The sequence below is a fragment of the Halichoerus grypus genome, chromosome 2 (assembly GCF_964656455.1).
Source record: "Halichoerus grypus chromosome 2, mHalGry1.hap1.1, whole genome shotgun sequence".
NCBI lineage: Eukaryota > Metazoa > Chordata > Mammalia > Carnivora > Phocidae > Halichoerus > Halichoerus grypus.
Window position 1 is genome coordinate 187,971,589 of NC_135713.1, and position 16,143 is coordinate 187,987,731.

At 63.3% G+C, this 16,143-nt stretch overlaps 1 protein-coding gene across 9 annotated transcripts in view; it reads left to right on the top strand.

Annotated features, from left to right (window-relative positions):
* The window catches only part of RARA (retinoic acid receptor alpha), a 43,313-nt gene extending 27,651 nt beyond the window's left edge, over positions 1-15,662 (top strand). For 7 of the 9 annotated variants that reach the window (XM_078065701.1, XM_036080006.2, XM_078065700.1 and 4 more), the window contains 7 exons: positions 6,926-7,074; positions 8,340-8,481; positions 10,404-10,564; positions 10,804-10,980; positions 12,296-12,500; positions 13,329-13,487; positions 14,086-15,662. In XM_078065701.1, coding sequence (XP_077921827.1) covers positions 6,926-7,074; positions 8,340-8,481; positions 10,404-10,564; positions 10,804-10,980; positions 12,296-12,500; positions 13,329-13,487; positions 14,086-14,303 — 1,211 coding nt within the window. In that variant the 3' untranslated portion in view covers positions 14,304-15,662. Of the gene's footprint in view, positions 1-1,170; positions 1,419-6,925; positions 7,075-8,339; positions 8,482-10,403; positions 10,565-10,803; positions 10,981-12,295; positions 12,501-13,328; positions 13,488-14,085 lie in introns of those variants that run through there. The other 2 variants (XM_036080007.2, XM_036080012.2) reach the window with 2 other exon arrangements.
* The last annotated feature ends 481 nt before the right edge of the window (positions 15,663-16,143 follow it).

Consider the following 16,143-nt stretch of genomic DNA (forward strand, 5'->3'; position numbering starts at 1 on the left):
GCAAACACTTGGCCCCGCGCACCCTGGCCCTTCGCCTCCTGCGGCCACTCTCCGCGTCTCCCGGGGCGCTCGCCCGGCCCGGGGGGGGGGGGCGGGGGCCGGCGGGCGAGCCCCGCGGGCGGGCTGGCGAGCGGGTGATGTCACGGGCATTGGTGGGTGGGTCACCCGGAGGTGAGGCGCCGCCAGGCGAGTTCAGCGAGAGTTCAGCCGCATTGCATTAGGCAAATGAGGCCCGGGCCGGGTGGGGGGTGTGTTGGGGGAGGACACCGGGACCACCTCCTCCTCCCCGCCCCATCACCTCTCCTCCACCAGCGCTGGGCCGGGGACTGACCAAACCAAGGGGGAGGCTGGGAGCCGGAACTGGGATGGGGGAGACGCCCGCCCCTCTTCCGTCCCTGCCTCCGCGCGCAGCCCCCACCTCTCCGCGTACCCTGCCTCCGGCCGTCCCCCGCGTATTCCTCCTCTGGAGCCTTTCCCCCGTGCGTCCCCCCTTCTCTCCTCCCCCTTCCCAGGCTCCCCCCACTCGCCCGCCACTGCCCGCCTCTCTGTTAGTTCTCTGCGTTTCGCCCGCCGCAGCCGGAGCCGCCGGGCAAGGGTTAAGTCAGGGGCGGTGCCTGGACTGGACGGGGCGGAGGAAGGGGGTGGAGCCGCCGGGGAGGGGGCGCGCAGGCTCGGGGCGGGGGGGGGGCAGCGGCGCGCACCTCGGAGACCGAGCGTCGGCCGGCTGTCCCGGGCCTGGCGGAGGCGGAGCCGCGCGGGGCCCCACCCCCACCCGGAATCCTCGCCCGGGAGAAGCCCGGGAGCCCCGGCGGGGAGGAGGAAGTGCCCGGCGCGCCCCCCCAACCCCCGCCCCGCGCCGATCCCGCCCCCGGCCGGCGCACTTAGGGAGCCGCGGGACTCTGCCTCGGACAGCATGCGACTCGAGACGGGAGCCCCCTTGAGGTGGAGCCGCTGAGTTCCCGGGCCTCGGCCGGGCGTTCCCGGGGGGGGGAACCGAGGGACCCCCCCGCCCCCCACACACACAACTTCCCCGCTGTTCACCTGGGACTGGCGGAGCGGCCGGCCGACTTTGACGCGGGACTTCGGGCGACGGGCGGCCCCCGGCTCGGGTTGCCGGTCGCGGCTGGGGGGGTTGGGGGGGGGACGTGCCCCTCGCCCCCAGCTGCTCTCCGCGGATGGCGCCGCCGGCTGAGTGAGGGAGGCGGCGCTCAGGACTTCCCCGCCCGGACCTCTTGTCTTCGCGGGGAGGATGTACGAGAGTGTGGAAGTGGGGGGGCTCACCCCCACCCCCAATCCCTTCCTTGTGGTGGATTTTTATAACCAGAACCGGGCCTGTTTGCTCCCGGAGAAGGGGCTCCCCGCCCCTGGTCCCTACTCCACCCCGCTCCGGACTCCGCTTTGGAATGGCTCAAACCACTGTAGGTACCGGCCTCCCCTCTCCCGTTGTAGGAGCTGGGGCTGGGGGTGGGCGGTGGGGCTTCCACTCCCACGGGGGATGCGGGCCTGGGGCGTGGCTGGGGGGGGGGCTTGTCTCTACTCTTCGCTTTCCCGTCTCTCTTGCTGAAACTCGGGTGCCCTTGCTGGACAATTGGACTCTTCCCGAGTAGCCCTGGGCGATCTTTCTCTTACATCAGGGCAGAGGAACTTTGGGGGTTTCTCCCTTCAGGAAACGTTTGTTCATCTGTCCTGCTACTTCGGCAGGGGAAGTGAAGCCCCTTGCCCCTTTTATATCTTCTTGCTTGGAATCCAGGCTCTTCACAGCAGAGTGGTCCTTTCTCCCACCCTGGAGGGTGGGGTAAAGATCCTATCTGTGGGCTTATGGGCTCAGGAGGAGGGGCCTCCTTCCCAATCCCAGCCGTCAAAGCCTGGGGGAGAGCCCCCTCCTGTGCAGCAGCTGCTGCCCCCGCCCTCGCCCCGGTGTCATTAGAGTCGGGGTCAGGGGACCACTCGGTGTCTTTGGTGTTGGCAGTGGGGTGTGGCAGGAAGGGGCAACTTCATCTGACAGCCGTCTGCCATCCTAATAAACCCTTACATCTTGGGGAGGGGCACCTGTCCACAGGAGGGTTGTTCTGGCCCTGGACACTTGGCTGGCATCTTTGAGGTTTCTGTCCCAGGAATGGGGGGGGGGGGAAGAGGCTGCTCTGGTGGGAAGAATATCCCTCCTCCTGATCCTAATCTGGTTTGTTCTCTGGGGGATGAGTTTGGTTTTTTTTGCGGGTCTGGGGCTGCTCTGGAAATGAGGGATGCATCCCCTGCCAATCCAGCTGTGTCCTTTTGTTACCCTGTTTACACTTAGGGATAGGGGCAGGCACTGGGTTGTCCCTAAGAGGGGCGCTGATGAGAACCCTGGAGTCCTGGCAGCCTGCTCACCTTCCCGCTCTCCTCCATCTGGGTTCGGGCTCCTCTGGAAGGGAGGGGCTCTGTGCACCTGCGGGAGCTGTGAGCGCCTGGGGTGCACACCTGGGCGTGTTCGAACCCAGCTGTGAGGTAGTGTACCTGGGTGGGAGGGAGCCGGCGCTAGGGGGCTATTGTTACCTGGTCGGGTTTCTTCCCTTTCCCTGCTGGGGCTCCACTCTTCCCTGGAGCTTCACCCTCCCCACCGGCTGCCTCCCTCCTGCCTGCCAGGGAGGAGGGGCGGAATGGGTCCCTGGAGGCCTGGCAGATTGGAGAAGGTTGAAGGGCAACCCCCAGCCCCTTTGCTCTAGGAAGAGGGAGACCTGAAGTGGAGAGACACCCCACCTCTGCCCCTCCCAGAGCCACCTCACCCCCAGCCTTTCCTATTGTCCTGCCCCCGACCTTGGCCTCTGGAGCCTGGTGGCTGGGAGGCGCAGCCTGCCGAGGGTCGGAGGCCAGGGGGTGGGAGTGTGAGTGTCGGCTGACTTTAGCCAAAGGGGAGAGGTAAGAGGTGTGACACTGGGACCCTTCTTCCCACCTTCCGGACCTGGAGGAAGGTGTTTCTCCCCAGTGGGATCACTGGGGCACAGCTGCCATGGTCACCCCTGTCACCATGTTGGCCGCCTTTGCCAGAGGACTGGGGGTAAGCTGGGATCAGAGGCCTTGGGCTCCAACATCATCTCTTCCTTCATTCTATGGGGGCAGCTCAGCTTTCCCTGGCCCCAAACTGGTCGGGGAGGAGGAGCATGCAGTCCAACAGGCCTTGGGTTTGGTGAGGCTGGTGATGGGGAAGTGGAGGCCTGTTTCCCACACTCTGTCTGGGCTTGGCCAGAGCTAGAGGTCTGGGCTCCCCTGCTCCCCTAGTCGCTGTGTAGGTGTGTGTATATGTCATTGGGTGCCAGTGGGCTCAGCCCCAAGACTGTGGGCTGGGAGTGGTGGGTGTGGGAGTTGTTCTGAGGGACAGGAAAGACCTGGAGGCTGCTGGGGTGGGGGTGACTTGACCCTGTCTAGTACGGGGGTCACCACCACTGCCTTGGGAGGAACCCCCTGGTGTATGTGGAGGTCCTCTGGTGACAGGAGGCCTCCAGCCCCCTCACCTGAGTCCCCCTCGGTGGCCCCCCTCCACCTGCACCAAAGGTGGGAAGAGACTGCAGGCTGGCCCGGGAACGAGACCCTTTCAATCCTGCAGGGCCCTGGGAACCTTGCCTCTTTCCCCAGAGCCCCAGTTGGGGGGCACTGGAGGACAGGGGGTACACAGGATGTGGCTCCCCATCTGTCCCCCACCAGTCTCACTGCTCACGCCTCCACCCGCTCCCAGACGTCCAAGAATGTGAAGCACGTGGATGCCCGTGGTGGGGGGGAGGGGGAGAGATGCTTATCGGGGCGCTGGGCTAGGGGCCTCCTTCCGCCGCTACACCCAGAGCTACCCCACCCTCCCCCCTGGGCGGGGTGTGGGGGGAGGAAGGGCGGACGGGGGGACCCTGCGCCCCGTCCCCAGCCCTCCCCAGGGGCTGCGCGGGGAGCTGCGGAGGAGCGTGCGCGCCAGCTGGATTGGGAGGGGAGCCGCTGGCCGGGGGCCCGGCTGATTTCCTGCTGATCTCCTCCAGGAAACCGGCCCCTTGTGCAAGGCTGTGAACGGCTCTGGGGCGTGGGGAAGCCGGAGCGCTGTGCCCCCTGCCCCCTGCCCGCCAGAGGGCCGGGGGAGGGGAGCCTGGCAGCGCTGGCGGGAGGGGACGCCTGGCTTCCTGGGCCGGTTCCAGCCCTCCGCGGGGCGCTGGGACTGGGAGCCGATTAGGTGTGGTGCTTCTGCAGCCGCCTCCTTCTGCAGGAAGAGGAGAGATTTGTGGGCTGGGGCCTCTCTGGGAGGGAGGTGAGCGGGGAGGGGCCGGGCCCTGACAGTCCTTCCCCCAGAGGTTGGGTGTGCAGAGTTAAGGCTGAGTCCCAACTCCTGCAGAGGCCACAGGGGTCCCCGAGTGCCCCGGGCTTCCCAAGCCCAGGCTGCTGGCTGGAGGCCTGGGGAGGTGGGGACTGGGCCAGGGCTCTGGGTTCAAAGGGCACAGTGCAAAACCTCTGGGCTGTTACCTGGGTGACAGGTGGGGATGTGCTGGGGGTGGGGGTGCAGGGCTCACTAGAGCCTCAGAGGCAGCCAGCTGCCGTGGGGTGGGCCCAAGCCGTAGCTCCCACCTCAGCTCATCTCCCCCATCCTGCCGCAAAACGATTTTAAAAAGCACATTCTTTAAGTTTTATAAACACTCTCTGGACTTTGCCTTAGCTCCAAATTTTTTTTTTTAATTGGTTCCATTGTATTTCTTTTAAAGATTTTATTTATTTATTTGACAGTGAGAAAGGGAACACAAGCAGGGGTAGTGGGAGAGGGAGAAGCAGGCGGGGCTCCATCCCAGGACCTGAGCTTAAGGCAGACTCAACAACTGAGCCACCCAGGCGCCCCTTAGCTCCAAAGTTCTATGGGTTTTTGCGGCTTTAGTCAGCCTCTGGCCTTAGAGCTGTCTGTCCCTCGTCCTGGTAATCCTGTGTGTCTCCCCATGCCCTCCCCTCCCTCTGCCCCACTCTGTACCCCAAAGCTCCGGCTGTCCATTTTAGAGGTGGGGCGGGTATTGGAGGGGTGGGCCCAGGGCAAAGGGCAGATGGGGAGGGTAGGGGAGGGGAGGTCAGTGCCTTCATCCTGTGCTTATTGGATTCTAGGCCATGGTCCCCCCACACCCCCTTGTCCTTGACCCCCCCCACCAGTCTGGATTGTCTATTGTTACTCCTTTTACGTCTTGGAAAAAGTTAGCACAACAAAGGGCTCCTTTGTGGCTCACCCCTCTGCCTCCTGGCCTCACCCAGGCCCCCCAACCCCAACCCCCCCCCCCCAGCAGCTGTTCTCAGGCCTCTCGCCTGTCTGATTTGCTTGTCTGGCCTCAGGGAGGGTGAGGTGGGGGGGAAAGCTAGGCCAGGGCAGTTTAGAGTTGGGGTGAGAAGCAGAGGGCCAGGGGAGGTCAGTGAAGAGGCTGTAGACTGGTGGGAGTCTGGGTATCCAGTGTTCCTTTGCTGCAGGCTGGTCTCTGGGCGGGGACAGGGGCACAGCGGTGCTGGTCAGCCAGGCTGACCAGGGAAGTGGTGCTCGGGCCCCACTGAGAGCCAGGAAGGCCCTGCCAAGGCTGTTGGCCTGGTTCCCTGTCATCACTGCCTGGCAGTTCCTGGTGTGTCTGCAGGTAAGGGGGAGGGGGGTCATACGCAGCCAGCCCCCCATGTCCAGCTGCTTTTCTCTGTGCCTGCACTTAGGGGCCACATGATTCATGGCTTATGAGGTGCTAGGACCAGGAGCTCTGGGACTCTCTGAATTCCAGAACCATGTGTGCTGGAGTTTGGGGTGAGAGTAGGTAGGATTCTGGGGTATGGGAGGAGGCTGGGCTCTTCCTACTCAGGGAGACATCCTTGCCCCTCCTTGGCCCTGGACAAGCAGACTTGGCAAAGGCCTCTGGAGGATGCCGGGTGGTACCTTGGGAATCTGGGATTGCCTCGGCCATAGTTCTCATCCAGCACGATACACCCCCAGCGGCCCAGGCTTTGGGCACAGAGAGCCCCCACCCAGCCCAGCTCTGGTCTGCCTGGGGTGATGGGCAGGGGGCCAGGCAGTGGGGAAGATTTGGCCAGTGGGGGCTGCCCCTGTTGGCTGGGTCACCCCCCCCGCCCCGCCCTCTTGGAGCTGAATAACAGGAGGGGAGGAGGGTAGTAACCCGGACATAGTATTGAGGGCAGACAGACAGAGCATTGATAGGAACAGACCCCCCTTTGTCATGCTGCTTCCCCCCCAGACAGGGGGCACCCAGAGCAGTGGGCTTCCGGGGCTCAGAGGGACTCTTCTCCCTGTCTCCAGGGGTCCCCCTGCTTATCTCAGGGGAATCCCCACCTGCTCTGTTCCAACATTTGCGATTCTTCTTTGCACACCCTGCCTTGGGTCCCTAGCCAGGGGATTGTTTAGGTGGAGGAGGGGCTGTGGCTACTGGTGGGGTGGGTGAAGGAGGGAGCGGAAGCAGAGGGGGTGGGGGAGTGGCCGCTTTGAATATCCTGTTGACCCCAGTTTCCTCTGCCCCCAGCTTGTGTCCTCTTCCCTCCCTCCTTACCAGGCCTTAACTCCTTCCTAACTTGGGGGAGATGGGGCCAGGCTGCCCTGTGGGGCCAGGGCTTGAGAGCCAGGCTGACTCCTGCCCCCACCCCCCAAGCGTAGTCCTGTCTACATGCAAATGTGATGGTTTATCCTCTGATCTTTCTGGTTTTGAAGGTGGGGTCCTGGGGGAGTAGGCAGAGTGATGGGGTGCTGGAAGCTTCATGGGCAGCTCATTGTCCAAGTCTGGCTGAGGAGTCCCAGCTTTCCTGAGACTGTCCCTGCCCCAGACTGAGAGTCCTAGTAGCAGTGGTGAGGCTGGGAGAGGCTGGGGGCGCGTTGGGAGTTCTTGAAGCAGGGTGGGCACGGGATTAGGGATGGCGACCTGGGTCTCTAACCGCCCCTCCCCTCTTCTCTCTCTAGCCATTGAGACCCAGAGCAGCAGTTCCGAAGAGATAGTGCCCAGTCCTCCCTCGCCGCCCCCCCTCCCCCGCATCTACAAGCCTTGCTTTGTCTGTCAAGACAAATCCTCAGGCTACCACTATGGGGTCAGCGCCTGTGAGGGCTGCAAGGTGAGTTGAGGGGGTCACTGGGAAGGCCAGTCCTGATTAGATAAATGGGATGCCCCCCCCCCCCGCCTCGTTCTGGAGGATGCCGTTGTTGGGGGGGGGTGCCTCGGAAACTGCCGCTCTTGCTTCCTTCCCCGCAGAAGGTGGCAGAGCCTTGGCGGAGAGGAAGCCTGCATTAGATGATCAGGGACCCCCAAACTGGAGGTCCCCCTCCCCCCTGAGCCCCTCTCCCCGTCTCCGCCCTCCAGTAGGCAGGGCATACCCTCCCGCTCGGCTCCTGCTTGCCGCCCAGGTTATCACAGTGAGCTGGCTGCCAGCTGGCTCTTGGCCAGGGACCCAGGAGGCCTACCCCCGACGGCCCTGCCTGAGCCTCACCCCTCACCGCGGCGGCCTGGCGGAGGCAGGGAGGAGCCGGCGCCCCGCCTTGGCCTCTCCTTCAGGCGCCCGGGCTGTGGGATCCCCAGGGTCTGACTGGCTTTCCCCGTGCCTGTGCTAGGCTCCAGAGGACAGATGTGGCTGCCACCTTCCCAGCAGCTGTGGGCCTGGCTTCTTCCCTTCTCCCCAGTGCCCGAGCCTCTGTATCGGTGTCTTCCCCAGGGACTGGGGCGCAGAAGCTGCTCGGCTTTGAGGCTTGAGGCACCGGGCTGCCCCTCAGCATGGAGTGGCTCTCCCCAGGTGTGGGGCAGAAAGCAAGGCAAAGCACAAGGCTTTGGGCTCTGTGTGTCTGTCTGTCCTGTCTGGTGGGTCCCAGTTTGTCTGGTTTGCTTGTCTCTGGTCACCCCGCGTGTAGACCCTGACCAGCCCCGGCCGGCCTGTGATCACGCACCTTGGCCGGGTTCGTGAGCACGTGTCTTGCCGCCTCACTCCTGACCGTGTGTGCATCTCCACCTCCCCGGCCAGCCTGTGTATGGCCTTCTCTGGCCTCTTCTTCCTGTGCCCCGAGCCCAGGGCTGTGGGTTCCAGAGCCCTGCCTCTCGCATCGAGTCCCGTCTGCCCCTTTTCCTGACTCACTAGCAGCCCTGAGGTCCTTTTCCCCGGGAGGGAGGAAGCTAGAACTGTGGGGATCGCCTGTGGGAAGACCGCTGCCCACCTGTCGTGTGAGGCAGGCCCTGGGGTTCTTCTGGGGCCGGCGGGGGGGCGGTATCCTTGTAGGTGGACTGTTTTCTTCACCTTGTCAGGCCCGCCCAGGTAGGTGATGGCCAAAGGCCCGGGGCAGCGGCTGGCCTGGCCCTCTGTGGCTGACCCGACTCCTTTTCCTCCGTACCCAGGGCTTCTTCCGGCGCAGCATCCAGAAGAACATGGTGTACACGTGTCACCGGGACAAGAACTGCGTCATCAACAAGGTGACCCGGAACCGTTGCCAGTACTGCCGGCTGCAGAAGTGCTTCGAAGTGGGCATGTCCAAGGAGTGTGAGTGCGCCGGGCCTGCGCGGCCTCGGAGGCCGGGGCGTGGGCGCGGGTGGGCGGCGCGCCGGGCGGGAGCGTGCACATGGCTGCGAGGGCCTGTCCGGCTGTCCCCGCGGTGGCCAGCTGTGGTCCGTGCGCGGGCCGCCGGCAGTGTTGGCACGCGGTTGGCCGTGTGTGTCCGCTTCCAGGCCCTGCTTGGCTTTGGCCGGGGCCCGGGGCCTACCTGAGGGCCTCTGGATTGTGCCTCTGAGGGGAGGGCTTGTGCTGGGGGTGCCGGTCGGTATTTGTGTGTGTGTGTGTGTGTGTGTGTGTGTGTGTGTCTGGGGGTGTGGCGGGCACAGGGACCTAAAAGCCATTGTCTGGTGAAGCCAGGGCCCTAGAGTTGGAAGAGAGAATTGGGACTTCTCAGATCCCAGAGGAACTGGGGGTTTCCAGTTTGGGCTCAGCTGAGGCCCGATGGAGGGAGGGAGGGAGGAAGGGTGGGCTGGACAGGGAGACCCTCTTGTGTTGAATCATGGGTGTTGCTGTGGTGACCGGTGATTGATGATGTCAGAGATAAATGACGCTGACAGACGCCTCCTTGTCTGCGTGGCCGTTGCCATGGAGCCTGAGCCTTGGGGGATGGGGTGGGGGAGGGGGGCTGCAGGACCCCCTAGCCCTTTGTGGAGAGGGCAGTGGAAGAGGGAAGTGGGGAGGAGATGTGGGGGGGGCACGTGGAGCCCCACATGGGAGCAGAGGGGCCCTGCAGCAAGCAATGCGCCACCTCCTGCCGCAGGAGGCAGAGGACGTGGGGTCTGGTGCCCAGGAAGTGCTGTTGAGTGGGTGACAACTTGGGACCCTTCCCTTCAGGGCCCAGCGCCGCTCCTCCCGTGGCTTCTGCCACCTTCCACTCCCAGAGCGTTTCAGTGCCGAGGAACCAGGGTGGGGACCCCCCTCCCCCCTCCCCCCCCCACCAACTCCCCCTTTCCCTCCCTCCTCCTCCTCTCCGGCTGCTCAGTGCCCCGAGCTGAGCAGCTGCCAGTTCAATAGAATTAAAGCTTCCGAATGATAAACGTCTTGTCACAGCTGCAATTTTCTCTTCCCAAATTATCCCCCCCACTCTCCCTCTCCTTCCTCTCCCTTGCACTTTATTGAATTTGCAGAATCGACATGAGTGATCTCCAAATTATGCCAGCTCCCCCCCCAGCCGCTGCCCCCTCCCCAGCCGCTGCCCCCTCCCCAGCCCCCCCCCCTTCCTCCAGCATCAGCAGCCGCCACCGCTGGTCTTGTGAGTGATTGCGTGTCTGGGATAATCGGCTGGTAACGACCCCATCGCTTCTTTAAAGCCGAGTGGTGTGTGCGGCTCAGCGCCCCTGGTGATTTGTCAGCTCCCCCAGCTAATGGGCCGAGAGATTCTGCCGCCCGGGGCCCCCCGCTTTCAGGCTGGGGAGCTGCTCGGAGCCAGTCCCAGGGACCCCCAGGGAGGCTGCTGCCCAGGAGGGCTGGGGGCCAGTGGAGGCAGGAGCCGGCCGAGGGAATGGGGGCAGGGGAGGCGGAGCACAGGGGTGGGACCCTCTGCACACTTGCTTTCAGCCCCGGACCCCTGCACGCCCGGAGTGTGGGCCGGCGCAGACGCGTGGGGTACAGGGGCCGCGGGCGGCCAAGGGGTGTGCGTGTGTGTGCGATGGTCACGTGCCGGGGCCGGGCTTGGCGTGGGGGTCAGGTGGGCGTGGAGGGGTGGGCCGTGCATGCACACCTTACCTGCCTGTGCACTCGTATGTGCGCAGCCACACGTGCGCGCCCGCGTGCGCATCGCTGTGCGCGTGCGCGAGGCCCGGCCGGGTGACTTCGTTGGCAGCCACAGCGGCTCAGTCTGGTGGGAGGAGCTCGGGCGGGGATGGGCCGCTGCCCGCACCTGCTGTAACCCTGGCCTCTGCCCTCCACAGCTGTGAGGAATGACAGAAACAAGAAGAAGAAGGAGGCGCCCAAGCCCGAGTGCTCCGAGAGCTACACGCTGACGCCCGAGGTGGGGGAGCTCATCGAGAAGGTGCGCAAAGCGCACCAGGAAACCTTCCCTGCCCTCTGTCAGCTGGGCAAATACACTACGGTATGGTTTCCCCCAGCCTGGCAGGGCGGGGTGCCCCCGGTGCCACAGGGCCCATCCTTCCCCTCCTCACCCCCGCCTGGGCTTCGTGTCCTTTCCCCTCTTCTCCCTCCTCCTCCTGCTTCCTGATCAAGGAGCTCTCAGGAAGTGAAGCGGGTGGAGGGCAGGCCCGTGGGGGCGGCAGAGCCAGGCCGAGAAGGGGCACGTGAGGAGAAGGCCCTCACTCTCCCCCGTCCTCCCAGAACAACAGCTCAGAGCAACGTGTCTCTCTGGACATTGACCTCTGGGACAAGTTCAGTGAACTCTCCACCAAGTGCATCATTAAGACTGTGGAGTTCGCCAAGCAACTGCCCGGCTTCACCACCCTCACCATTGCTGACCAGATCACCCTCCTCAAGGCTGCCTGCCTGGACATCCTGGTGAGGGTCTGCACCCTGCCCACCCGGGCACTGCCCCCTGAGTCCTTGGAGGAGGTCCTGCCATTCAGATAGCCACCTTCCCCAAACACACATCTGGAATCGATCTGTCCAAAGTGCCCACCCTTCCCTTCCCCCATGTGACCACCTGTTCCCATAGCCCCTCAGCATCTGGATGTCCACTGCTTCACCCGTTCACCCACACACGCGTCCATCCACGCTCACCCCATCTTTCCACTGAACCTTCCACCCTACCACCCATCTGCCCATCTCTTCCGTCTAATAAAGATTCACCTAGGACCCTGTGTGGCCAGGCCTTGAGCTGGGTGTCAGGAAACAGAGGTGAACACGACACCGGCCCCTCTCTTGAGAACCTTCTGTGGGTGGAGGCAGCAGATACGTAAACAGGTTACCAGACCTTGCTGAGTGCTGCTGGAGATGGGGGCGGGCTGTCCCTTCCCTGCAGGAGAGAGCCACAGCTGTGGGCCCTCAGGGCAGGCGTCCCGGAGGAGGGAGCACCCCGGGTTGTATAGAAGGGGCACGGGAGAGGGCCCTAACTTGGGGACAGGGTGTGACAGGCCCAAGGGTGTGGGACCAGCTGGATTCAGGGGACTGCAGGGCATTTGGTGGAGCAGAGGGTGGCCAGCCTAGAGGCAGGATATGCGTGCTGGGAACTGTCCAAGTCAAGGCTGGAAGGACTCTGCTCCTTGACTTCCCTAATGGGCTCAGCCCACCTGTCCCCTCTTGGCCACTTCCAGGGTGGGGAACCTGAGAGGTGACAAGGCTGCAGCTTCCTGGTAGGGGTGGGGCGGGAAGAGCAGGGTGTGGCATTTCTGGGTAGTCCTCTGTTCCCATGCCCCAGATGCAAGAGTTTCAGCCCTGGATCAGGGTTTGAAATGGTTGGAGCTGATACACATTCATGGAGTTCTGCTGTGTACCCAGTCCTGGGGACTGGAGACCCAAATCTGCTCTGCAAATTCTAGTTTTCCTCTAGATTCTCTTCGTGGAGACCGGATGATCTAGATCTGCACTGTACAGCAGCGGCTTGCTGTGTGTGGCTCTTCAAATTTAAATGAATTAAGGTTAAATTTAGTTCAGTTCCTCAGCGGCACTAACCACATTTCAGGGGCCCAGTGGCTACGTTGGCTGGTGGCTACTATTTGCGGGGGGGCAGACCTAGAACGTTTCCATCATTGCAGAAGGTTCTATCAGACAGCACTGGTTTGGCCGCCTGCCCGGTGGTCCTGTGGGGGATGCTGGTACTGGAAGTGCTGGGGAGATGGGTCCAGTCCCTGAACTCGTGCATCCTCTGCTCCAGATCCTGCGGATCTGCACGCGGTACACGCCCGAGCAGGACACAATGACCTTCTCCGATGGGCTGACCCTGAACCGGACCCAGATGCACAATGCCGGCTTCGGCCCCCTCACGGACCTGGTCTTCGCCTTCGCCAACCAGCTGCTGCCCCTGGAGATGGATGACGCTGAGACTGGTCTTCTCAGTGCCATCTGTCTCATCTGTGGAGGTGGGCAGGGGGCCTGGGACTGGGGAGCCAGGCCCAGGGTGGTGGGGCAGCCCCCGGAGTCTCTTCCAGGGAGAAGCCCAGGGTCAGATCGGAAGGGGGCCTCTGTTACGCCCCCTCAGAGGGGCGAACGGAGAACGCAGAGGGGCAGGGTCTGGTCTGCGGCCACACAGCAAGGGAGTGGGGCGGACGCCTGATGTCTGTTTCCCTGTTGGTGGGTTGTGCCCCTTCCAGGGAGCTTAAGAGTGAGGGCTTGAGGGTCAGACCAGCCAGGTTCAAATCCTGGCCGGCTTGTGACCTTGAGCAGGTTGCTGAACTTCACTGAGTCCCCGTTTCTTTAAAATGGGGCAGTAAGGGTCTCCATCTCATAAAGTTGATGGGGGGTTAAGAGGGTAATAAAGAAGGCACGGTTTGCCTACAGTAAGGCCCAGTAGATGTTGGCCGCTGTTATTATTCGACTGTTAAGAGTTTTGACATACTGTGCTTGTGTCCATAATAACAGGTGGGAGTGAGACCTACCCGGGCATCCTCCCTTTGCCTGAGGACGGCACTGCCTGGGTTCAGGGGTCCCATCCCTATGAATTGGGCTGTCAGAGAGGGCCCCAGACGACCCCCACCCCAGTTCCTCTCTGCTCACATTTAAGAGCCTCTTAGGGCCTTTCTCAACAGCACACAGACCCCAAGCACTGCCCTGTATGGGGAGGTCCCAGGAGCAGAGACGCTCAGCCTGTGGCCTGGGCAAGCGCGCCCCCCAGTGGCCGAGGCTGGGAGCGCGGCTGTGTGCCTTGCTGGTCCGGGGCGGAGCTGCTCAGGGGGCATCTGCTTCCGCAGACCGGCAGGACCTGGAGCAGCCAGACAGGGTGGACATGCTTCAGGAGCCGCTGCTGGAGGCGCTGAAGGTCTATGTGCGGAAACGGAGACCCAGCCGCCCCCACATGTTCCCCAAGATGCTGATGAAGATCACAGACCTGCGAAGCATCAGTGCTAAGGGTGAGGCTCATGCCCTGTGTGTATGCCAGAGCTGGACCCCAACACCTGGCCCAGGACCCCTGCCCGTGCCCAGAGTCAGGCCCCCCACGTGGGAGCCAACACCCCACGTCTTCGTGCCCAAGACGATGCCCCACTCATCTGGACTGCCCCGTGCCCAGGTGACCCCCTGCGTGGGAGCTCTGAGGGGGCATTGTCACCTTTGCGCGCTAGTTGAGGGCATGGCTCTGTAGCCAGACCGTGTGGGTGTGTGTGGAGCAGCTCTGTGCCTCAGTTTCCCACCTGAGGAATGGGGATCATGATGGTGTTTACAGAGCTGTGTTCGAGGCGTCAGGAGGAGAATCTGTGACGCACAGCACGTAGGAAGGGCCCCGGGTCCACCCCAGGCAGTCCGACCCCCGAGCCTGGGTTTGCAGCCACGGCTGCCCCTAGACCTGGGGGCCTAAGGGAGCTGGCTTATGTCCGAGAGCTGCGCCCCGAGTTGAGTCCGTAGAGGATGCTGATACGGGTAGAACTGGTCCTTCTACCCCTGCACCCTCCCTCCTGGAGCTTTGTGAGGCGGGGGGCCCGTGTGCTGATCTCTGCTCTTCCTTTCCGGCAGGGGCTGAGCGGGTGATCACGCTGAAGATGGAGATCCCGGGCTCCATGCCACCTCTCATCCAGGAAATGCTGGAGAACTCCGAGGGCCTGGACACTCTGAGCGGACAGCCAGGGGGTGGGGGGCGGGATGGGGGTGGCCTGGCCCCCCCACCTGGCAGCTGCAGCCCCAGCCTCAGCCCCAGCTCAAACAGAAGCAGCCCGGCCACCCACTCCCCGTGACTGCCCGTGCCCCGTGGACACAGCCCTCACCCCACGCCCTGGCTTTTCTCTGCCTTTCTACCAACCATGCGACCCCCACCAGCCCTGCCCCCCCCACCTGTCCTCCTTTTCCTCGGGGACAGGAGGGAGGAGGCGGCGACTCTTCAGAGGGAGGCCTGGGCAGGATGGACTGCCTGCTCCTGCAGCCTGGGCTGACGTCAGGGGCAAGGTCGTGAACTGAGTGAGGACCCCTGGTCCTGGGCCTCAGGATGGAGCCTGGGGGCCTTGCGTTCATCAAGACAGCCCTCTGCCCCCCTCGCCACATCTTCATCACCAGCAAATGCCAGGACCTGGCTCCCCCGTACTCAGAACCCACAAGCCATTGCCCCCCGGTCGGGAAACCCCCCCTGCCTCGGTTGGTGACAGAGGGGGTGGGCCAGGGGTGGGGGGGTCCCCCTGTACATACCCTGCCGTACCAACCCCCAGGTATTAATTCTCGCTGGTTTTGTTTTTATTTTAATTTTTTTTTGGTTTTGATTTTTTTAATAAGAATTTTCATTTTAAGCACATTTATACTGAAGGAATCTGTGCTGTGTATTGGGGGGAGCTGGATCCAGAGCTGGAGGGGGGTGGGTCTTGGGGGAGGGGAGCGGCTCACAAGGGGCTCCCACACTCTCTCCATGTCCCTGCACCCCCTAGCCCTCCTCCCCAGCCTTTTTCTCCTCAGTTTTCTCTTTAAAACTGTGAAGTACTAACTTTCCGAGGTCTGCCCTCCCCTTCTCCCTCTGCCTAACCACTGGGCGGGGACAGTTTCAGGCCGCCCCCAGGAGGAGGGGGCCCGCCATGAGAGACAGGGCAGGGGGCAAAGCGAGGGGGGCCCTCAGAACATGCTCGTGTGTGTTTCTCAGCCCTGTGGACTCGGCAGAGCTGCCTCTCCCTCATCTAAGCCCCCCAGCCCCCACTGTGAAGGGGCTGGCCAAGGAGTTCGAGCTGCCCCGTCCCCCAGCCTCACAGCCACCAGCACTGCCCACAGGGCCCCCAGACACACACACACACACACACACACACGCGCGCGCGCACACACACACACGCAGTGGACCGATGGGCCAACGGACACACTTGGCCCGAGTTCCTCTGTTTCCCTGGCCTGCCCCCTGCTCCCCACCCCATCCCCGTGCCCCCTCCTTGCCCCGCAGGACGGGCCTACAGGGGGTTCCCTCCCCTCACCCCCTGCACCCCCAGGCTGGGGGAGCTGGTTCTGCCCTGCCCTCCTTGCCCCGGGGTTGGGGTCTCATCCCCCCAGAGCCCGCTGGTGCACCTGTTACTGTTGGACTTTCCACTGAGATCTACTGGATAAAGAATAAAGTTCTATTTATTCTACACATGCCTCAGAGCCTCACTGCCTCGCTGCTTTCTTGCCCTGTGTGGGCAGGGAGCTGGGGATGGGGGGCAGCTAGGAGCACCGGGACCAACCTGCCTTCGGGGCCTGCCTTGCTGCGCTGGGGTCTTTGGTGGAACAAGATAGGCCTGCCCTTGGGAGGCCCTCTGTCTAGGGGTCTACATAGCCCGTGTCAGGGAGCTCTGGCTGGAGGTGGGGGGGGGAGAGGAGAAACTGTTCCCACCTTCGGGGAGTCCCCAGTCTGAGGGAGGAAGCCAACCCCAGCTCTCTGGGAATCTTGGTCTGAGGGAGGAAGCCTGCCTCTGCCTTCAGAGAGTCCTGAGCCCTTGGAAGCCAGAGCTTGGGTCTGGGGGTCACTAAGTGGCAGAGGAGTTCTATTCCGGACTTGACCTTCAGGAGTGGCAGTTGGCATGGGTACCCAGGTCAGGAGCCCTTGGCAACCTAACAAGAACGTAGGATTGG